Source organism: Paramisgurnus dabryanus, chromosome 14 (genome assembly GCF_030506205.2).
Source record: "Paramisgurnus dabryanus chromosome 14, PD_genome_1.1, whole genome shotgun sequence".
NCBI lineage: Eukaryota > Metazoa > Chordata > Actinopteri > Cypriniformes > Cobitidae > Paramisgurnus > Paramisgurnus dabryanus.
In genome coordinates this window covers 14189262-14212968 of record NC_133350.1, presented here as the reverse complement: position 1 = coordinate 14212968, position 23707 = coordinate 14189262, and the positions used below count along the sequence as shown (strand labels likewise).

Here is a 23707-nt window from a genome sequence, read left to right as displayed (position 1 = left end):
ATATACCAAATGAAAGAACAGACCCTCTGCTTTCAAAAAAAAAAAACTCGTTTTATCCTACCTTCAGTAGTTCTTTTGTAATCAGCTTTTGAATATGGGTAGGTTTCTGCAAAAACACCACATTTTGAGCAAAAAGCAGAGATAATTCCATTTTTGTGACGGACTTTTCATAGAGATCCCATTCAGAGCGATCTTTAAAACAGACACGGACATGCAGCCGCTTGCCATAGGGCAATACTTCTGGTTTTAAAAAGTTGCGGAACCTGCTGGATAATAGCGGTATTGCGGAAAGACGGAAAATCTCGTCAATTGCGGGGAAAGAGTTAAAGGCCTATTGCACTTGTACTTCCTTGACATTTGAGAATATCCAAATTGTCACAACAACTACTGATGTTCGTAAAATTTGTTTATAGGAATGGATTTTAACATAAAATAATGCAATAAAATAAAGTATTTTATTTCGATTTGTTAATCGTGTAACCACCATTTTTAACAGTTGTCTTATTTGTATGGACAGTTGCCGCCTGCCAATTTTCAAGTTTGAGATACCAAAACCAAAATTTGTATTCATTATTAAAATATACTGAAAATGTGTTTAAACTAAATAGGTTTTATAGAATTAAGTGAAACACGTCATAAATGTATCAAGTTTTTATAGTACATACATAATGCCCCAGGACACAAAAATATGCGTTGAGACTCACACACAGCCGATGGTTATTTCTGGAGTTATATTTTGTAGATGTGTTGTGTTCAGCTGGTATGTAGATGAGTTTATTTCACCCGAAAGCTGGTTTTAGATGCTAACCATCATAAGCTCATGCTGGAGAATCATGAGTTCAAAGAATGACAACATGTTAAATATGTCAATTTTGGTAGGAAACAGCAGCACAAACCTCATTACATGTACTAATAAAAAATATAGATTGAACGTAAGATGTTGGCAAAAGCCTGAATGTAAATCATGTTTTGTTGTATAAGTTGGTCACTTGTAAGTCCTTTCTGATCTTAGTTTACACTATTATTTACCCTTGTGTGAATCAAGTCATAATTGCTTGAGTTTGGCCATACTTTAAAAGTCTGATGACACGAGCGTTATCATTTTATAAAAGTTTAAAAGGAGCTCCACATGATTTGTCCCTGTTGAAGCGAATATGAGAATGTGTCTGTCTTGTTTTATGAAGAGCAGGATTAGTTCCAGAGTTGTGAGATTGTGAGCGTTGCTCTTGTGTGTTGTATGTTCTGAGGGCCGCTGTTTATTTGTCTGTCTGATTGGATGTGGAGGAGGCGCTGAAGAGGTCCATAATCCTCCTTTTATTCCAAAGGTAATTCCTTGACTTACACTGATAACTCCTCACTCAAACGCATCTTCTACCTTATTTCTTGGGAAACATACAAGATTTCAGACATTGTTCACTGGGTTTTGCCTGTTTGTGAGTCTTTGTTAGTTAAAATTACTTTTAAAATGAACTCATGTAAGTTTCTAAAGTTCACTCAGAAATGAACGTTTTACTTCTTCTTACCGTAATATACCGACTTCAAACCTGTGTGACTTTTTTATCAAACACAAAATGAAGTTTAGCAGAGCTGATCTTCTTCATAGTGGCCAGCGGCTGTCCATTAAACTTTATTCTCCATATGTGGAACCGTTTGTATTGTGGTGTTTTTATTCAGTTTGAAAAGAGAAGCTGTAAGAGTCTCTTAAACATTCTCCACAGAAGAAAACTGAAACAGGTTTGAAACCACATTACTGTAATTTATTGTGTTGTTATTGAAGTCAACATGTTGGCAGTTTGTGCTGAGGTTCTTGAGTACTGTGTAGAAGTGTCTGTGAGATTGACAAATACATCTGAACGTTTGTTTAAAACACCACTTTGAGCTGCGACTTACTGTTGTTCTCTGAAAAGTGTTACTGTGAGGGAGTGAGAGAAGAGAAGTGTGTTTGAACGGATATTTTATCGTTGGTGTACAGCTGCTGGCTGTGAAGAGAAAGAGGAAGACAAACTGATGCTTCCTCTAAACCACAATGATTCATCACACTGGCTTCCTCATGTGGACCCAACAGATCCATTGTGAACACACAGAACTGATAATGCAAGTCAATTCAGCCTCACCTGAGATTCTCCATCACTGACTCACTTTAATACATATAACTGCTCAGTTCAGCCTCACCTGAGACCATTCAGACTCTTCATCACTAACCTATGGCAAGCCATTTTAACTTTTATTCGTTGTGTTCTTGATATCAACAATTCAATTTTCACTAGTTAAAAATGTAATTCTTGATATCAGATATTACATTTCTACTAGTAACAATGTTAATTCTTGATATCAGCAATTCAATTCTTGATATCAACAATTCAATTATTGATATCAACAATTAAGTTATTGATATCTGTAATTGTATTTTCACTAGTGAAATGTCAATATCAATATAATTTCATATATCTAAAATGGCTTTCTTACTAGTAACAATCCCATTCATGATATCAGAAATTAAAATTGTCACTAGTGACAATTGAATTATTGATATCAAGAATTAACATTTTAACTAGTGACAATTGAATTCTTGATATCAACAATTAACATTGTTACTAGTGAAAATGTAATTCTTGATATCAACAATTGAATTGTTGATATCAAGAACTCGATTGTTGATATCAATAATTTAAATCTTGATATCAATAATTGAATTGTTGATATCAAGAATTAACATTGTTACTAGTGGAAATGTAATTTCTGATGTCAAGAATTAAAATTTTAACTAGGGAAAATTGAATTGTTGATACCAAGAACTCAACGAATAAAAGTTAAAATGGCTTGCCATACTAACCTGCTTTACTACATACTAAGTTCAGCCTCACCTGAGACCATTTAGACTCTCATACAACTACTCGATTCAGCATCACCTAAAACTAGGGATGCACCAATACTGGTATCGGGTACCAGCCTCGATACCACATTTTCTAAAGTACTCGTTAAAAGTCCCCCGATACCTGGAATCGATACCACGGTTTGCGAAATGTCTATGTTTGAGCGGTGTGTAAGGGGTTAATGCCTCGTGTTGTCCAAAGAGGCAGAGTTTACAACAAACCGGAAAACTAGTCCTTTGTTTTTTGTTAAATTATATGACTAAAGCTGTTACCTGTAAATTTAAATCATGTTTATTATTAAGTACTCTGTATCGGCAAGTACTGAAATGCAAGTACTCGTACTCGTATTCCAAAAAAGTGGTATCGGTGCATCCCTACCTAAAACCATTCAGACTCACCATCACTAACCTGCTTTACTACATACAACTACTAAGTTCAGCCTCACCTGATACCATTTAGACTCTCATACACCTGCTCGATTCAGCATCACCTAAAACCACTCAGACTCGCCATTACTAACCTGCTTTACTACATACAACTACTCGATTCAGCATCACCTAAAACCATTCATCTTTAAAACTGATTTTGTAATTACACATTTTCTACGTGTGTGTGTCACAGCAGTGCAGATACAGTAAGAGAGAGATTTGGTTTTTAACTCTTCTGATTGGTACATCTTGTAGTTGCGTTGTATGTGGTGTGGACAGCAAAATTGCATGTTGTTGGAATTTTACTGGGTTGCATGGTTAGGACATGGCGTTATGTTTAAGAAATACATGGGTTATAAAGCTATATATAAAATACACGTGAGACGTCATATTTTTGCTTAGTTGTTAGTTTTTGCTGAAAATAAAATCATATAGCTCTATTTTCCATTTTCAGAATACATTATGATATAATTGTACAGATATGTTTAATTGGTTTTAACAAGACTCCAGATCGAATAATTAATATATTTAATATTACTTTATTTATCCATTGAAGGAATAAGGGATAATCTGGGTGTATTTTGTTATTTATTCCTCCTTCTGTGTAGACAGGAGTGCAGTTTGTGTTTTTTCTTGATTGTGTAACTGAATCATATGTTATCTTCTAGTTTACTCATTTAAAACAATTTAACACCATTTGCCTGTATTTATATTGAGGTCAGTATTGTGTGTGTGTTTTTGTTTCTTTAAGAGTCGCGCTGCCCGTTGCGTAGATCCTTCATGAATGAAACCACGTGACCAAACATCATATGACGTCTGGGTCCAGCGCGAGAGAAAGAGGATCAACACGGTCACAAATCCACCGATAACAGCGGAAAACTCCCGCGGGATTCTGTCGGGATCTAACCGTGACCGTTATTTATCCATCCAGACGCGCCGTGACGTCTTTGGTAAGTGCGTTCGCGTTTGTTAAAGCGTTGAAGTCGCGCTCGAGCGAGAAGAGAGTCGCTCAGATCTGAGATCTGTTCTGCTGAGTGTGCACGACACTGTGTGTGCGTGAGTGTGTGTGTGTGTGTGTCTTTGTGTATGTGTGGGAGAGAGGCTATTTTTGTGTTTCTTTTTATTGTAGACTAACATTCTTGAAATGATCGCCCAAATATGTCTTAAATTAAAGGTAATATAATGTGTACAATACAAAAATTAGAAAACAACAGAACTGGGATCAAATTAAATTTCAAAATTTAAAACCAAATAAAAAAATAAATCATCTGGAATAAAATTAAAGTAGGAAGAATAGTTTCAAATATGTTGATTTGCTATTTTACGGTCATAAAGATGTTATTTCAGTATTGTTAAGTGTAATTATGTATTAATAAGAAATATTACATTTTGATAAAAGTCTGCTTATACTAGTGCCAATAGATTGATATATACACACAATACTGTACTATACCGTAACTTTATTGTTGTAGGGTTTTGATCAGTGTTCATAAGCTCGTGTGTGTGTTTGTGCGCCGCTCTCAGAGGCAACATGACGCCGCGGACGCGCGTTTTAAAGGGCTCGCCGTGCTGAATCATCGCGATCGGGTCACACGCACACACACACACACACACACACACACACACACACACATAATGACAGCGAGCAGACAAAGGGCTCATCGATAGACACAGTCGCATGCTGATCTGTGATCAGTCACCCGCCTTCTCATCTGATCGGGGCTGATCGTCGTATACGATTCGCAACATTTGCAGAAATCGGTGGGATTCGCCTCGTGTTACGAGAGAGAGAGAGAGAGAGAGAGAGAGAGAGCGAGCGAGAGAGACAGATAGAGAGAGAGAGAGAGGGAGCGAGTAAAGCAGAGGTTAGATACCAACACGCGCGCGCGGATCTCCAGATCTGTAAATAATCGGAAGCTGCTGGTTCATCAGAACCGTCTGCGCGGGACACGGATCGTCCGGGTTCGAGGTAACACGTTGCTATTTATGTCCACGGTCTTTTGTCTTGTTTAGAGAGAGTAGCGAAACATTTACACAGGTTAACCGAAACTACTGTGTTGTTACCATGGTACGCTGATGGTATCAGGTGTCAATACCATAGTATGGTACCACTTTGATATGCATTGTTGTACTGAATCATATTCATATGATAAAACATTTTTACTCATCGGTCTCGTTTCGAACCAGCGGCATTTTGTTTCGGGTCATCACTCGAACTGTGCTCGTGATGCTGTCTAGATAGGGCGCGCGCTTTATTTTGAGACCCAGACGGCGAACAAAAAGTACCCAAAAGTACCAAGTGATGTTTGACGTTCATATGTGTACCATAGTATTGAATAATGTAGTATTTGCACGGAACTCCAGAGGATAACATAATATTACTATCATTCAAAACCATGACAGTACCACGGTATTCAATGAAAGCACACTCACATTACCTGAACCTGATATTGATTGATCCTGTGGGTTGGATCTGTTTTTTTGTCTTGTTTATTTAATATTTGCTCGTAATCGGTTAATATAACGTTACTTGTCACATCAGCGATATTAACCGTGATTGCAGCGGGTGATGGAGATGCTGATTCATCAATCGCTGATATTTGTTTGACGTGAGCCCGGGCACCGGGGAGTCATGGCAACACCGAACATCCGCGGGCGCGAAACCGACGAGCTTTCGAGGCATTGAGAGAGAGGGAGCGCGCGTTTAATCAATAACATGCATGCCGTATGTTTGACTGAATAATAATAACTAATATAAACATTAAGGAAAAATTAACAAATAGCCTTTTTTAAATTGTAAATTTATCTCAATAATGTTCATTTGTCAATTTCTTTTTTTATTTCTACAACAAAGGGATACAAATTAATCTGAATTAATCTTCATATTAGACTACTTGAAATAATAAAGTTAATATATCACAGCACGGAATATCATCTGCTGTTTAAAAAAAATATTTATTTAGCAGATTGTCCCTTACAAAAACTAAACCGTTTTTGTGGTTAAAGTGTAGTAACCATGTTTTTGGGTGTGTTGATTACTATTAGCAAAACAATGATTTACTACTATAACCATGGTTAAATTTTGTAAGGGGTGCAACATTCAAGGTCACTGTTGAACCGGTCACGATTTAAATATGTTCATATTGTCTTAAATCAGCCTCAATAGTAGTCCAAAGTAGTATTGCAGATGTAAGTAACCATGGTAAAATTATAGTACTGTGTATCAGATAGTATGGTGATGGTATAGTGATGTTATCAAATACAAATCATGTACCTGTTATTCACACACATGCTGATACCATAACATAGCAAAATTTTATATGCTTGAAATAATAGTACATTTTCAGAAATATGGTAATACCATGGTGCTTTTTGTTAGCGAGTTCTGTGAATGATTACAGGCTAACCATGAAAGTGGCCATGTAGAGCCATTTAGACCCTTTTAAGAGCCTGTTTACATCATTAACCGGAAATTGCCCAATAAAAATCCAGCTAATTGTGATAGTTGGGCAATTAGAGTCTGATGTGCTGTGGTGAAGGAGTGTAATGTGATCAGTTCTGTATGTTCAGCCTTTCCTTCGATGCTTACAAGTGAGATCTGCTGATCATCGAGTACAAGGGGGAAAAAATGAGAAACCAAAGAGAGTTTTATCTGTAAAAATGCTGAGACAAATGAAAAACAGATGTGTTTGCTCAGGTTTCTGTGATGCGTCGTGTCTCCCTCAGGTTGATATTGAATAAAGGTGTAAAAACACAGAAACAGTTATGAACATTGTAGAGAAGGGGACTATAAGTGCTGTTCTCGCAGCTTTTTCAAATGCGAGACTTGCATCACCAAAAGAATTGCCATCGTTTGCATTTACAGTAAGTGTTTTGCAACAGATTGCAGTTTCTGTCTTCCTCTTTTTTTTTTTTACTAACAGGTAGTTTTTTTCCCTCAGTAGAGAAACTCTTCCTCTTATTCAGGGTGATGCGTCTGCGATATATAAACTGTGTGTGTGTGTTTCGATGTTTATTTCATTTTTGTCTTTAGCCGTTTGATCCATCCGTTTCCTCTTAGATGGCACTTTATTTACAGTATTATGTCTCACAATAAAATAAATCTTAGTATAACTCGTGTTCATGGTCATTTGAACAAACCTTAGGACATCAGGTAAAATCACAATGAGATGTTCAGGGACTCAAATCGTCCGGTTAAGTCCAAACATTTTTAATTTATTATCATGAGGGTTTGTCTCTGAGGGCAGGTGTCCTTCAGAAAAAAACCTTTCTCTCTCTCTCTCTTTCTCTCTCGGTTATTGTGTTAATAAATATATTTCCAGCTCAGTCTTATGAGGACAAATGAACGTTGTTCAGCATTCAGGAGAGATTGTTGGAGATTTATAACCTGTCCTGATGTGAATGAATCGCTCAGGCCGTGTGTTCAGACTATTCATACTCATACATGAACACACACATAAAACAACAGCAGATCTCTGTGAGTAAATCACACTCGTGCTTGGCATATAAATACACACAGACACACACACACACACACACACACACACACACACACATGTAGTGTTTAAGTGAGGGAGGGGGGCGGCTCTGGGTTCGAGGTTGATGAAACTTCGGGAAAGATGTTGAACACAGTGTGTCTTCCGTGGCAGATGCACAATCTTCATTAACCCATTGTGTGTATGTGTGTGTGTCAAATGAAGGTTATTTAAGGTCTTTAATGTTTGTTTTGTGATGTGAATGAACTGAGAGTGCCTCACGTAAGAAAAGCCGTTTCTTTTACCTATAAAATGAAAATAATATCAATTTCAAATGACCAATGTCATAACAATAGACATGCATATTTATATTTGATAGTTAATTAACAAAAGAAGTCTATGGTGTGTCCTTCAGATAAATGTGTGTGTGTGTGTGTGTGTTTTTTGGGTGGGTTGGGGTGCGAGAGCGAGAGACTCAATGGGATGTGTGTTTTTTTTCATGCCCTCTTTGAGCAAATGATGAAATACACTGTAAGATACAACTCAAGTATAATAACGCTCTCTCTCTCTCTCTCTCTCTCTCTCTCTCTCTCTCTCAGAACAGTGGCATAGTTTTAAAGACAGACACCATAGGAATTTTATGCGGGTTTAATGCTCTTATTGTTGTAAAGTGTTTTGACTGTGAGATAAAACCTTGTATGTGTTTGTCCACATATATTTATGTATAATGAATGAATGAAATGCACAGATGATCTTGTTCAAACATTAATATCCTGTTGGTTATTAGCTCAGTGACTGTTTGTGTTTTGTGATGGGCGTGCACGAGTCCGTATTGTCCTGAGCAGTAAAGATGTTCACTGTTGTTCTGCACCTTCATCGATTTTCCTGCGCTATCAACTTTAGTTCTTCTGCACTGGGGCTTTATGATGTTGTTGAGAGACTTATACATCTATTACAAACCTATTACAAAAGATGTCAAGATTCTTAGATGCTGGGGTGTGTAAACTTTTAAACAGGATAATCGTGTAGGAACTAAAATAGCAATAAATGAAATATATATATCTATATTTGTGTCAAGGTTTATAAACAAAAGAGCCGTGAAAAGTTTGGTACGCAACCGCATATATTTAATACCTTTCTTGGAAATGTTTCTGCAGCAGTAAAGTATGGATATTCATAATGTCTGGTCTGCTTGTTGAAGTGGTTGATGGTGTTTGCGCTCTGCCTGCAGTCAGAAACGGGACGATGTCTTCTGGTTGCATCATCTCGCCTGCGCTATGCTGCAGTTTTTTCCCGCAGTGTTGAAGTGTTGCTCGCTCTTGCAATCTCCGCACGGCTAAAATGAACCTCAGGATGAGTGAAATGAAAACGAAAACAGAAAATCTAGCATCGTATCAAATGTACCTGTTCAGGTCGCTCATCTAACTTTTGGTTAAGTTGTAGATAAAGCGCTTTAAGATATGTTTGTGGATTTGTTTTAAAAATTTATAACATTAGAAACATAACTCCAAACGTTAATGAGTTTTAATTCATACGGTAGATCAGGACTGGAGAGACTCGAGAGAGTAAAAGCGGTTTAGTGATGTGATAGGCGTCACCCTTCTAGTGTTCCAGTGGGGCCTAAAAACATGAAAATGACCCTTATAACATAAAACACCTGCTCATTACCTGTAAAGACATCATTTTTCTTTTTATGTGGCTTTTATGTTACTTCTGAATATTACATTTTCCAGTCGTCTCAGTTGTGCTGTTGTGTTTCTTTAATTTGATTCATTTTTTTTTAGGAAAAATCAATCCTACCCACACTGTCTTATGTTGAATTTCCTAAACTTTCCTAACTCACTCTTATTTGGACATTAACAGGTGTTAGTTGTGGACAGACTGAATCAGAACATTCTGTGCCATCCACCTGCATCTCTAACCTGTGCTGTGCTTCTCTTTGTCTCTGTCCTTCAGTTTTATTAATATAGCGCTTTTCACAATTGTTTAATTGTTTCATAGCAGCTTTACATTAGTAAATGCAGGAGAAAACACAGAAAAATCGATGGACACCATAAGCGGCAGAGTACAGCGGTCAACATTAAACCGCACTAGTGAGCGTAGTAATAATATAGACATATAGACATATAGAAGAGAGTGCTACACTGCAAAAAAATGACTTTCTTACTTAATATTTTTGTCTTGTTTTCAGTAAAAATATCTAAAAATTCTTACATTAAGATGTATTTTCTTAATGAGCAAAATGACCTAGGAAAATAAGTCTAGTTGCTAGACAAAAAAAATAAAATGTATGCAAATCTGTGCTTAAAACAAGCAAAAAAAAAATGCCAATGGAATAAGAACAATGTTCTTGAATTAAGTGTTTATGAAGAAAGAAAACTTATTTCATTGGCAGATTTTTTTTGCTTGTTTTAGGCACTAGTTTACTTAAGTTTATTTTATTTTTTTTGTCTAAAAACTACTTATTTTCCTAGGTCATTTTGCTCATCAAGAAAATACACCTTAATTTAAGAATTTTTAGATAATTGTACTAAAATAAACAAAATTACTAAGACAGACATTCATTTTTTGTAGTGTAAGTTAAGCCAATGTCAGCTGACTCCCTGACTGCAAAAAAGATTTTCAAGAAAAAAGTTTCTTAGTTTTTTTTTATTGTTTTCAGTAAAAAATATCAAAAAATTGTTAAATTAAGATGCTTTTCTTGATGAGCAAAATTACCCAAGAAATCAAGTCTAGTTTTTAGACCAAAAATATCAAATTTAATTGCTTTTGTGCATAAAACAAGCAAAAAATCTTCAACATTTTTCTTAAACACTAAATTCAAGAACAATTCAAGAAAAAATTGCTTACCCCATTGGCAGATTTTTTTGCTTGTTTTATGCACAAAATCACTTAAATTTGATATTTTTGGTCTAAAAACTCAACTTATTTTTTGGGGTCATTTTGCTCATCAAGAAAAAGCATCTTTATCTAAGAATTTTCTGATCTTTTTACTGAAAACAAGACAAAAATACTAACTTTTTTTTTCTTAAAAAATATTTTTTTGCAGTGTAGGGGTTGAAAAATACTCTCTTATGCCCTTTTCACACAAAGTTTATGAGAAATACACGGAAAATGCTTCCAGGATTTGTTCGGGATCGTTTGATTTTTGGTTTATTCACACTGCCAGTGATTTTCCGTAAATCTGTGTGTGCATTCCCAGGCATACCAAAAAGACAAGTGACATATTTAAAGTTCTGCACTTGGTAGTTTTTTTCTCAGCAGCATCTAAAGTTTGCAAATTATCCGTGATTTCTCTCTGGAGAAACCACACGCGTGAATTTAGTTTGTTACAAGATCATAAGGTCAGAAGATGCTCTGTTCTGTCATGTTGGTGAATGATCTCTGATAGTAATGAGCTCCCTAATCTCTGCTTCAGTCCAGTTTGCTGACATGTCTCCTCGTGAATGTTGATCTGCGTTTAAATCCCTTTATCAAAGTTCTGAACTATAACTTCATGTTGCGATGACATGCGTGTCCTCATTAAGGCACGCTCCTGTTTTTACCACGTTCACACAGAATGCTTTCCGTGAATGTTACGGCAATGTTACTAGTTCCTCTTTACAGTAGTGATCCCAGAACATTTACAGGACGTGTTTGTGTTCACACAGAAGCTGTTTTGCCAATTTTACAGAAATTTTCTGGGATCAAAGTGCTGTGTAAATGGGGTATTATTCTCAACAAACATCTCCAGTCTCTCTCTCTTTCTATCAGTCTGTGTGGTGTGTGTCCGTGTTGTTTGTGCTGACCTGCAGTAGAGCAGGAGAAGAAATAAGATTTAAGTTAACTTATCTGTGTCTGCCTCAGAGAACCAAATTAACCCACGAGTCTCTCTGCTGGAAAAAGCCCTTACTATAACAACAGCTCTTCCTGACGGGGCAGATTTTCTGCTGTGGTGAGGAGATTTCACTCACACTACCTGAGACGAGGGAAGTGTTTCTCTCCTCCAGCGTTCAGCATCCGTCTCTCACTCCTACAGTCCTTTAATTACACCTCACACCTGTCTCACCTCACGCCTGTCTCACCTCACGCCTGTCTCATGCGCAGCTTCTGTTCTGTTCTACAGTCTCTCAGCATTTTAGTAATTTAAGTAATGCAAGAATTAAGTCCTGTTTACTAAAATGGTACAGATCTAAAATCATGTGCTAAATTTAAACAACATATTTTACATAACTTTTGTTTCTTAAGACTGCGCAAAAAAAACTTTTTTGAAGTCACTTTTTTATCAAATGATGATTGGTTCTTATTACTGGAAGGCTGGACATCTGTTGCCAGAGCCTGTCCACAAAACCACATTATCTTTGGTGGTATGCAGAATTGTCTTCCTATGTTGTTGTGGTACCTATGTGGTATAAAGGCCTGCAGAGCTTCAACCAGTCATCATTCATCAAGTTCAACACAGTTTTATTTTGTCTTTTTAATGGGAGCTGAAAACATAATTTAACAATTAAACACAGTTTGAGAGTTTTCAAACTTTGTGCATGATGACTCCAGTGATGCTACTGCCGTCCAATCCTTTAGTGTGTGTGTGTGTGTGTGTGTGTGTGTGTGTACATCCGTCTTGCACAAGGGGATTTGCACTGGATTAACCTGACTAAAACTAAACAACTTTGAAGAAAACACTGTTCTACTAAATCAGTTTCCTGTATTCTGAGACTTAAATCCTGCAGGTGTTTGTCAGTCATGTGACCTTGCCCTGCAGCCACTCACGCACAATCGAGTATGATGAAGATCTGAACATTATCCTGCAGAAGTAGGTCAGAGAGACATAGATGGACTTTCTAAAGGAACCCATGTCCTTATACTCTCTCTCTCTTTCTCTCTTTTAAGTGTGTACTGTTCTTCTGTTGAGGCCAGGAATAGAGAAACAAACACTGGTACAAATGCACGGCTCGAGGGCAGTGAGTTTGTGCTGGGCTGAGGTTTGGGGGCAGTGAGTTTGTGCTGGGCTGAGGTTCGAGGGAAAGTGAGTTTGTGTTGGGCCAAGGTTTGAGGGTAGTGAGTTTGTGCTGGGTTGAGATTCGGGGGCAGTGAGTTTGTGATGGGCTGAGGTTCGAGGGACAGTAAGTTTGTGTTGGGATGAGGTTTGAGGGCAGTGAGTTTGTGCTGGGCTGAGGTTTGAGAGCAGTGAGTTTGTGCTGGGCTGAGGTTCGAGGGACAGTGAGTTTGTGCTGGGCTGAGGTTCGAGGGACAGTAAGTTTGTGTTGGGATGAGGTTTGAGGGCAGTGAGTTTGTGCTGGGCTGAGGTTCGGGGCAGTGAGTTTATGCTTGGCTGAGGTTCAGGGACAGTGAGTTTGTGCTGGGCCGACTTTTGGGGACAGTGAGTTTGTGCTGGGCTGAGGTTCGGGGCAGTGAGTTTGTGCTGGGCAGAGGTTCGGGGGCAGTGAGTTTGTGCTGGGCTGAGGTTCGAGAGACAGTAAGTTTGTGTTGGGCTGAGGTTTAAGGGCAGTAAGTTTGTGCTGGGCTGAGGTTCGGGGCGGTGAGTTTATGCTGGGCTGAGGTTCGGGGACAGTGAGTTTGTGCTGGGAACAGGTTCAGGGACAGTGAGTTTGTGCTGGGCCGACTTTTGGGGACAGTGAGTTTGTGCTGGGCTGAGGTTCGAGGGACAGTGAGTTTGTGTTGGGCTGAGGTTTGAGGGCAGCGAGTTTGTGCTGGGCTGAGGTTCGGGGGCAGTGAGTTTGTGCTGGGCTGAGGTTCGGGGGACAGTGAGTTTGTGTTGGGCCGAGGTTTGAGGGCAGTGAGTTTGTGTTGGGCTGAGGTTCGAGGGACAGTGAGTTTGTGTTGGGCTGAGGTTTGAGGGCAGCGAGTTTGTGCTGGGCTGAGGTTCGGGGGCAGTGAGTTTGTGCTGGGCTGAGGTTCGGGGGACAGTGAGTTTGTGCTGAGTTTGTGTTGGGCTGAGGTCCGAGGGGCAGTGAGTTTGTGTTGGGCTAAGGTTCAAGGGCAGTGAGTTTGTGGTGAGGTTCAAGGGCAGTGAGTTTGTGTTGGGCTGAGGTTCGAGGGACAGTGAGTCTATGTTATGCTAAGGTTTGAGGGCTGCGATCTTTTTGAGCTCTTGCAGCCAAACTTTTCCAATTGCAGGTTTTCTTGCGTCGACTGCTGAGTGCAGTTCTTTTCTCCCCTTCACTCGACCCCAATCCTGCTGCCCATCGCTAAGCTTCACAAATGTGTTGAGGATGCAGTTTTGGCCGAGCACTGGGGTCGCAGGAAAGCGCTGGCACTCTCTCTCTCACTCTGTCTTTTTCTGTGTGGTTTTGTTCATTCATTCTGTTTTTATTTCTTCTTTCCTCAATTTCCCTAATTTTGCTTGTATGGTCATATTAGACTGAACATCAACAAACTTGAATAGGCTTGTAAACAGTGTTATATCAGCAGAGCAAACAACAGAATACTATCAAATACATCAACTCAGGCATAATGTGTAGTGACAGAGTTTTAATTATTATAAATATTATTAAAATTGTAATTTAGTTATTTTTGCAAACAGTTGCTAATAATCTAAGAAGTGGTAACTAATCAAAAAGTGTTACTGAGAAAGTCAAGAACCATGGGAATATCACATCAGACTAATGAGAAAAATATCTTATGAAAAATTATCTTATATGAACTTCGTTCATGAACCCAGTAACTTGACTATAATATTTAGTAACAGTATAAGCCCTTAAGTAACTTTTTATATAAAGATGCTGCAGGAAGGAACAAGTGTAATGTGACCCTCAGTTAAACAGTGTTTATATCGAGCAAACGCACACATTCATCTGCCTCCACTGAGGTATCAAAATCATGTTGACTGACATCCTATCACAATCCTGAGGTATTTTGAACCTGAAACTTTCCTTTAACATAGAAAATCTTAGTGTGATGTCACTGTTCATGTGGGTCAGTGAGGAAGAATCCCCTGTGCCCGTTACCATGGCAACAGCACTCATCATCCTCACACACATATTCACTACAGAGACATTGTTTTTTTCAGACAGACAGGTACTGCACAGATGTTACACACACACGCACGCACGCACGCGCACACACACACACACACACACACACACACACTCTCACAGTAGTGTTATGAGAGGTAATGTAATGTGTTTTGTGCGTTTGGCAGCAGGACGTCTGCTCCTTCACAATGACCTCTTCCTCACAGATGAATATTAAACACTGTGTGTGTGTGTGCGTGTGCGTGTGTGTGTGCGTGTGTCATTATATTAACCTGTATGTCCTTTCAGTAAGTTCTGTTACTATGCTGTATTTATTTGTCTGTCTCACTCTCACATTCATATCTGTCCGTGTGGTGTGAGACAATCTTACTAATGTGAATGTTGTTAGTTGCAAGTAAGTTAGAACTCCACCATATATCATTTTACTTAAATGATTAAAAGTCAAAGACTAATTCATCAGTCATTTATTAATCTGATCATCTAAAGATAAAATATAAATAGGCAAAACAAATATATATGTAGTATATACTCTTAAAAACTGTATATAATGCACATTATATTTTTATGGAAATAATGCACATTACAGTTTGGAAATTAAATTTTGCCTTTTTTTGTAAATAATTATAATTATTGTATTAATCAGATAATATAATTATTTGAATTATAACGAAACGGTACAGTATCTCTTTCTGTTTCGTCACCTGGTGTATCCATCACGCCGCTGTGTCGGATCGCAGCCCTTTTTATGAATGCCGGCGTGTTCGGTTGCCGTGGAGACGTCTGATGGGGGAGGGGGAACACAGACCCTGACCCTCCCCCCACTTATATTAATGCTGATGTGACCTATTGTGTGTGTGTGTTTGTGTGTGTCTGCGCATGTTTGTTTGTCTGTGCATGTGTGTGTGTGCATGCATGTGTGTCTGTGCGCGTGTGTGTCTGTGCATCCATATGTATGTGTGTGCGTGTGCATGCATGCATGTCTGCGTGTGTCTGTGCGTGTGTGTGTGTGTGTGTGTGTGTGTGTGTAAATCTGACTCAGTTCTGAGGGATACCACAGCAGAACAGACCTCCTGTCTCTCTCTCTCTCTCTCTGTCTCTCTCTCTGTCTCTCTCTCTCTCTCTCTCGCTACTATATTGTGGGATCTGTAGTAATTGTGTCAGTACATTTTTTAGGTGATGTCGTCACTTCCTGTTATGTGATTCTATTAATAACTGCAGGACTCATGATGGGTCAACAGCTGTCTCTCTGTCTGTCTGTCTGTCTTTCTGTCTCTCTCTCTTTGTCTGTCTGTCTGTCTGTCAGATTCATATAGCTGTATTGGCATGGGCAAAGCATAAGAACATTAATGCATATTTACAAAGATTAGAAAGAATGTGTCAATGTGATAATAAGATAATAAAATACAGAATCCTGTCACATTGTGCAGTTATATATAGTTTTGGTTATTTCCCGGTGTTGTTGATTTGTGGTTTAAACTTGTTGAATTTTCTCTGTCTGTCTGTCTCTTTACTGAAGAGGTTGTTTCACTCAGGATATTTAATCTTGCCACACACACACACACACACACACACACACACACACACACACACACACACACACACACACACACACACACACAGACACACACACACACACACACACACACACACACACAAGTAAACACACAAACATGCGTGTGTGTGTGTGTGTGTGTGTGTGTGTTTATTTGTGTGTGTGTGTTTATTTGTGTGTGTGTGTGTGTGTGTGTGTGTGTGTGTGTGTGTGTGTGTGTGTGTTTAGGAATGTGCAGTATCATGCTCACTTCATCCCATGATGCCACAGTGAGATGTGAACAATGGCAACCCTTTATCACACACCGCAAATGCTTTTAAAGAAGGCATTGTGTATAAATGCATACGTTTGTGTGATATCACCGTTTTCTCCGCTGTTTTATTCAAGCGTCCCACTTTAAAACCAAAACATGTCATCTGTAAGACTTGTTGAACTAAATTATTTGTGAAAAATTCTGATGTAAGATTGTTTGGCGAGAATGGTGACAACAGGATTGTACTTTTGCAAAAAAAATGACTTTTTAGTATTTTTGTCTTGTTTTCAGTACAAATAAACAAATATTCTTTAAACAAGATGCTTTTTCTTGATGAGCAAAACAACCCAAGAAAATAAGTCTAGTTTTTAGACCAAAAATATCAAATTTAAGTGATTTCTGCCAATGGGGTAAGCAAAAAAACTTTGAACATTTTTCTTAAACACTAAATTCCCAAAAAAATTGCTTACCTCATTGGCAGATTTTTTTGCTTGTTTTATGCACAAATTCACTTAAATTTGATATTTTTGGTCTAAAAATTTGACTTATTTTCTTGGGTCGTTTTCCTTATTTTAATTTAATTCTTAATTTAAGGATTTTTAGATATTTTAACTGAAAACAAGACAAAAATATTAAGAAAATGTTTTCTTGAAAAATTTTTTTTGCAGTGTATCAGACCAAAAATATAACATTAAAGTGCATTTGTGCTTAAAACAAGTAATCAAATCTTGAAATAAGTTTTCTTTTTTCTTACCCTGTTGGCAGATATTTGTGCTTGTTTTAAGCAAGCACTTAAATTGTATATTGACTTATATTTTTAGGTCATTTTCTTAATCAAGAAAATGTATCTTGATTTAAGAATTTGTTTTTATATTTGTACTGAAAACTAGGGAAAATACTAAGAAAGTCATTTTTTGCAGTGTAACTGGCACTGTACGATTTATCAATAATGTATGTGTGACTGATATTTACTGCAAACACAATGAGTTTTCCTCTCCAAGTCTGCTTTACTCGCTGGTAATCCCCTGAACCGCAGCCCAAGCCTTCACTTCCTCATCATTGCTATTCTGTATTCTGATTGGATGGTCGCTAGCCTATCAGCTGTCAGCAATGCACTAACGCATGTAGGTGTTCTAGAAGTTTAAGCTCCCAACCGCCACGACCACAGGGGAAGTTTGAAACAGGAAGTCGGGGAGTTGTCACTTTCACTAGTCCAGTTTTTTTTATTTATTTTTACACAAAGGTTCCTTTTACACGTGGCAGGCGATATCAAACCCGTTTACGTTTCTTTCGATTTTCTCTACACGAGAACCATATCGTGCCGTATCTCACAACTGAATGAGTTTTACAGATTCACAGGTGATTGTATAACACGATTTGTTCTGCTCATCCAGGGTACCACAGTTTAACAGGTCTTTTATGTTCTAGATCTGCGTGGCTTGCCAGTGGTTCCTCGTGGCATGACGACCACTAACAAAGGAAACAAAGCCTTGAAGGTGAGCACAACGCTTTCGCTGTTTATTTAAGGGAATAATTATGATTCTGATCCACATTACCTCCATCTCTTTTGGCCAGGTGAAGAGGGAGCCCGGGGAAAATGGGACGAGTCTTACAGACGACGAACTGGTGTCCATGACGGTCCGTGAGCTCAACCAACACCTGCGCGGTCTGTCCAAAGAAGAGATTCTGCAGCTGAAGCAACGCAGGCGGACGCTGAAGAACCGAGGCTACGCCGCCAGCTGCCGCGTCAAACGCGTCACCCAGAAGGAGGAGCTGGAGAGGCAGAAGGCGGAGCTACAGCAGGAAGTGGAAAAACTGGCCTCGGAAAACGCCAGTATGAAAGTCGAGCTGGACGCTCTCCGCTCCAAATACGAAGCTCTGCAGAGCTTTGCTAGAACTGTGGCCCGAGGGCCCGTCGCCCCCATATCTAACGCAGCCGTACCCGTGTCTCCACGGGGCCCATTAGCCTCTGTCATCGGGCCCCTCATTCCCGGGAAGGTGGGAGCCACCAGTGTTATCACGATAGTAAAATCTAAAACCGACGCGAGGTCTTAGTGACGCAGCCGGGCGAGAGGATTGGTCAGTGCATGATGCTTTAGGCTGGAAAACCTTCGATATTTAATTTCTACAGCACTTTTAGGGGGAGAAATTGGACTGAAAATTTGGACAGAATACTCTCAAATGTGGTCAGTTTCTGGTTTACAAAAGAAGGACAGTTAATTCACTTGGGCTTCCAAAATAGTCTCCAAATTACGAGGAAAAACCCAACAAACACGCAGCCAAATTTTCATTGTGAACGTCTGTAATTCTGCTGTGAGATTTGTAATTTTGTACAAATATCGGCTACTTTGTATAGTGTTTTACACAAGGGGTCCAAGTGTTTCATTCTGTGTTTATGTTCTTGTACTTTTTATACGGCGTCTGCGTGTTCATTTTCTCTGTGGATTTGCTGTTTAGAGACGTTTCCGTCCTTTCGTTTAACGGACTGCAGGCACAAAACACTTTACACCGGTCAGGCTTCCAAACTCTTCCAGCGTCTAACGCAGAGCAAATGGAGAAAACCGACTTTCGTCCACAATCGGAGAGAAGAAATCGAATAAAAAAAGTGGTCAGCCAATGAGAAACTTTACCTGAGCCTAATTTATGCACTGACCAATCGGCGATGTACAGGAGGAGAGGAGGCGGAGTCAAATCAGCTGATGTTGTTCATATGGTAGCTATCAGGATCTGCCACCAGTTCGTTTGCTGTAGTCGTCCATTTTGAGGACAGAAAATAGCATTTCTGTTGAGCGAGGAGACTCGATTGGCAAGGCAATAACGTATTTATGTTCGGCGATGTTAAATTGCAGCTTGTATTTGCTTTCGTGGAACCTGTGAACCTGTCTTCTGTTGTTATGTGTGAATTTGAAGCTGTTTACATCACGGGTTCCAGATGTGTGGCCTTCACAATGAAGGTCATTATATTGTTCATTGTTAGGAGATCCAGAGAGATTTTTCTTCCCTGTATCGATTTCCTTTCTTTTGTCTTTTGTTACATTGTTGAGTAAAAACGAGAAAAAAAAGAAAAACGGCAAAAGAAGATAAACAAAAAAACAGGAGACTGTCGGGCGATATAAACCGGTGAAATCTCACAAGCTTTACCATGAATTTGTTGCTGTGACATTGCGTAACGTATTCTTAAAAAAAATCTTTGTCTATATGGTGGAGTCTTGAATTTTATAAAAAAATAACAGAGTATCTTGCATTATTTATAAAACGTTTAAAAAAGAAATATAAAGTTGTTTGATAGCTCTCTTTTTTGCAATTGTACCAAAAGTGGCTTAACTATTGAAGTCAATAGCTTTTCTAGTGACTAGGCGCGTAAAACTGTGGACTAGCGCGTGTGGTGTGATTTGTACTGGTGAGGTGGCGCTGTTGTTTACCACGTGGATGTGATGCTTTTACCGAGTCGAGCCAAACGCAGGCGATGAGCGCAGGTTACCCAGAATCCTTCACGGATCGAGACCGCACATACAGATGCAAGACGTTCAAGAGGTTTGTGTCGGCCGTGTTTCAATGTGCTTGTCGCTGGAAAAGACTTCTCAGGAAAGTGAAACTACTGCAAGGGTTTCTGGGAATGTTTCTGCGGCCTCATCCGCTGCATTTGAGTCTTTCATGTGAAGTGTAATTTTCTTTTTTTAATATACACACACACACATATATATATATATATATATTTTGATGTAAATCGTTTCTATGGTAAATTATATTTGTTGTTGTTTTTTTCTTTATTTTTTGCTATTTCTTTGAACGCCAGAGAAGTGAGTCTTGTATCTGCACTGATTTAAACCAAGGAAAGCGACGCATCTTGAATGATGTTTGCGACTGCTAATAATTTCATTCTTCTTGAAAAACCCAACACAGATTTGTCCAAACCGGCACATTATTGAATGATTTATTTTTCCCAAATAAGCTGTTAACGAAATGAAACTCGTGTTTCGTCTGTAAGCGACTCTGAAGTTCTGAACTAATGACCTAATTGAATCTATGTGTGACTTTCTTGTTGATGACAGGAAAATAATGAATCACTACATGAATTGTTTAAAAAACATTAAAAGAAGGCACGCCATAAGCCCGCTGCTATGATCAAATGGTTAAATGTGTCTGGGTTTATAACAGTATAGCAAGAAAAGTGAGTTCTGGGTAAATTTAAGTTCGTGAGCCGTTTTCTTTTGTGATTCATTCATTTCTGAACACAAGATTCTTCAGGGTTTTGCCCATGAGCTGTATAATCTTGTGACAATATCAACAGAAGATGTGTCTCCCACTTTTCAATATTTTTTCTCAATGTAACTCAACAGCAAGACTGGCTAGTCTGTAAAAAATGGTTTCGTAACGGTCTCTGGTCCATCTCGGCATCGCTTTCGTGACAATGGTAACGTTCTCCTATCAGCTGTGGCGTGTCCAGCATCTATAGGCGATATATCGAAAGGATTCGAAGAAAAAAATTCTAGCTTTCTCGCAAACTATGATAATGTGATTTTTGTTCAAGTGTTTGTATGTCTGGTAGCAGTACTGCCCAATAATGACGCTCCTGATCTTCTTGAATCTTCTTCCAGGGGGAGTGGCTCCTTCTCATATGTTATCGTTATGGTCGTCGTGGTGACTTGGTGTTAAAAGTGAACCTATGAAGTATATGCAAATCAGCAGGTGGTAGACGGGGAGTGCCGACCTCTCCATAGGAATATAGTTCTCTGTTTTTAAAGCTGTTGTCCGTAAATAATCGCTTACGATGGCGTGAAGAACTCTCTACAGCGCACTTACATTTCTGCAAAAAAAGAAACGATAAAATCAATCGATAATTGCAGTTAAACGCTCACGATTTACCCAACAAGGGCTTCGCATCAGAATATTGAACTTGGCATCTATAGTTTCATTTAAATGAGTGTTTTTTTTTTCTTTTCTTTCAGAAACAGTGTCATGTCCCAAGAGGCGAAGGAAATAGTTCTCGATGGTAAAGTAAGACAATCCTGAGTTTAGCCAACAGTCTAGAACGGCTTTTAAACATACATACATACATGCATATATATATTACTAAAAGATGAAAATCCTATCAGGATTAACTCTGTGGCCTCAAGTGTCACTTTTTTTGATTGACAAGGGTTCAGTGATCAATCGCAGGCTCTTCATAAGTAGATCAATAGAGAGGGATCAGTCGACTCGGAGCATCCCGAGTGTCCGGTGGTGTTGCCGTGGAAACGTCCAGTAGGCTACCCTTGAATTCAAAACTCTGTCCCATTTTTCCTGTGAATTCTCAGACGACCTCACAATCGTGACTTGTGTTCTGGTTCGTGCTATGAACAGAACAGATGTTTCTCCTTTGAGTCTCATGGGACATGAACAGGTTTCATTTTAGTTTAAAGAAAAGTGAGTCTCCAGTCTTCAGAGAGTTTCTGATAAGGTTTAACCTGCTTCAGCCGCTGGGTTTAATCATTAACTCTGTCTCACGCTGCTAGACGGACTCACCGCATCTTTGCTCTCGGTGGGTGGTTTTGGGACGTGTGACTTTTTTTCCTCTAGATTTACTACTGAAGGGTCAATAAACGCCGGGCAGTGTCTCATGATGAGTGACGCTTCTATTGTTGTGTTGATGACACTATTGTTGGTGTTTATTGCAATGATTTTTATTTGTTTGTGTAATTTGGCTGAAATAAATCTTTATTATTTAAGACACATTTGGTCTGTATGCTGCACTTGAGAAATATTCAGCTTCTGTTCTTGTTTTTTATAGTTGCCCCCTTAACCCCCCTTTAAATATTAATTTCTCAGCATCACTGGAGTTAGATTAGTGACTCTGTAAGCTCATTTGACTGCTGTTTATCACTGTATCAACATCAGAAATGTCAAGATATACGTTGCTGTGAGTTTATTATGATGGATTTTTTTGTCTAAAACAAAATAAAAATCTGTTCTGTTGTTTTTCTCGATGGGGTGTATTAAATTAAGATATCCTAGTTCTTTGTATGGGAATTATAGATAGCGTGAGTCCATTTAATTGTAAGTATTTATCAACTAAGTTATCGTACTTTTGCAATTTGTAGATAAGTAATATAATGTATTGGTATATAACGATAAAATTAACTGTATCAGTCAGTCTGGGGCGTTCTTTAATTTATTGATGTATATACTGTATGTTTGTTGATATACAGCTTACTTTATTTTGTATATGACCAATAAATACATTTTGAAAAACACCTTTTTTAAAGTGTCTATAAATGACCTAATTTATCATGCATAAGAAATATTCCTGAATTGAAACCTTTTTTAGGTGTGCCATTAATAGCATTGCCACATTTTATTAGATTTTTTTCCATGGACCCTGAAAAGAGAGAGAGAGCACCTGACCTAGTTTAAAGGCGCTCTCGGCGGGCATATTTTTGGCCTGACATTAGTAAAACATGACACGATCATGAGAGACGTCTGCAACACGTAGCAGGAGCGAGCAGACACCTCAGTATTTACAGCACTTGTGTCTCTGACAATCACTGATGTCATTTCCTCTTTGGCGTCTCATTGACTGGCTTCATGAGTTACGTCTTTATTAGTCTGAAATAAATACACATCCAGCCTTTGCTCACTTGAGTTATAGACACATGGCTACATTAGGAAAAACCTCACGCATAGATACAAACTATGTCTCAATCTGCTCCACTTCTCTTAAAGAACTGGGCCATCTCCTCTCGTGCACTGGAAACAAATTCATTTATTCACCTGACATGATGATCTTCACCCTGGATACGTGCCCTGATGTGCTGTTGTACAGATTATTTCAGGATGAAACCTGGAAGTATCAGGGAAGTCATTTAACTAACAAATAATATTTCTATTGTGAATAATGTTGTTGTTGTTTTGTTTTTTTTTGCAGTTTTGCTCCAATTAACACTGAGCTACATTTTTAAAGAATTTATCCAAACAATATTTTTAAAGGGGACATGTCACAAGACTTTTTTAAGATATAAAATCTTTGGTGTCCCCAGAGTACATATGTAAAGTTTTAGCTCAAAATACCATATATAGATGATTTATTACAGCATGTTAAAATTGACACTTTGCAGGTTTGAGCAAAAATTTGCCATTTTTGTGCCCTTTAAATGCAAACTAGCTGATTTCTAA

The 23707-nt window shown here is 38.5% G+C and overlaps 1 protein-coding gene across 3 annotated transcripts; it reads left to right on the top strand.

Moving 5' to 3' along the window:
• Positions 1-4092: 4092 nt before the first annotated feature.
• On the top strand, positions 4093-22788 carry mafgb (v-maf avian musculoaponeurotic fibrosarcoma oncogene homolog Gb). Of its 3 annotated transcripts, none has more exons than XM_065259215.2 (3): positions 4093-4251; positions 17984-18051; positions 18131-22788. In XM_065259215.2, the coding sequence occupies exons 2-3, from the start codon at positions 18016-18018 to the stop codon at positions 18608-18610; spliced, it is 516 nt and encodes a 171-aa protein (XP_065115287.2). In that variant the 5' UTR covers positions 4093-4251; positions 17984-18015; the 3' UTR covers positions 18611-22788. The 3 variants fall into 3 exon arrangements, with proteins under 3 accessions (XP_065115287.2, XP_065115288.1, XP_065115289.1); XM_065259216.2 differs by lacking the exon at positions 4093-4251 and adding an exon at positions 4952-5270; XM_065259217.2 differs by lacking the exon at positions 4093-4251 and adding an exon at positions 17410-17914.
• Positions 22789-23707: the final 919 nt, after the last annotated feature.

Coding starts and splice junctions, on each gene's coding strand:
- mafgb (XM_065259215.2), top strand. CDS start 18,016: ATGACGACCACTAACAAAGGAAACAAAGCCTTGAAG. Junction 18,052..18,130: donor AAGGAAACAAAGCCTTGAAG/GTGAGCACAACG, acceptor TCTTTTGGCCAG/GTGAAGAGGGAGCCCGGGGA.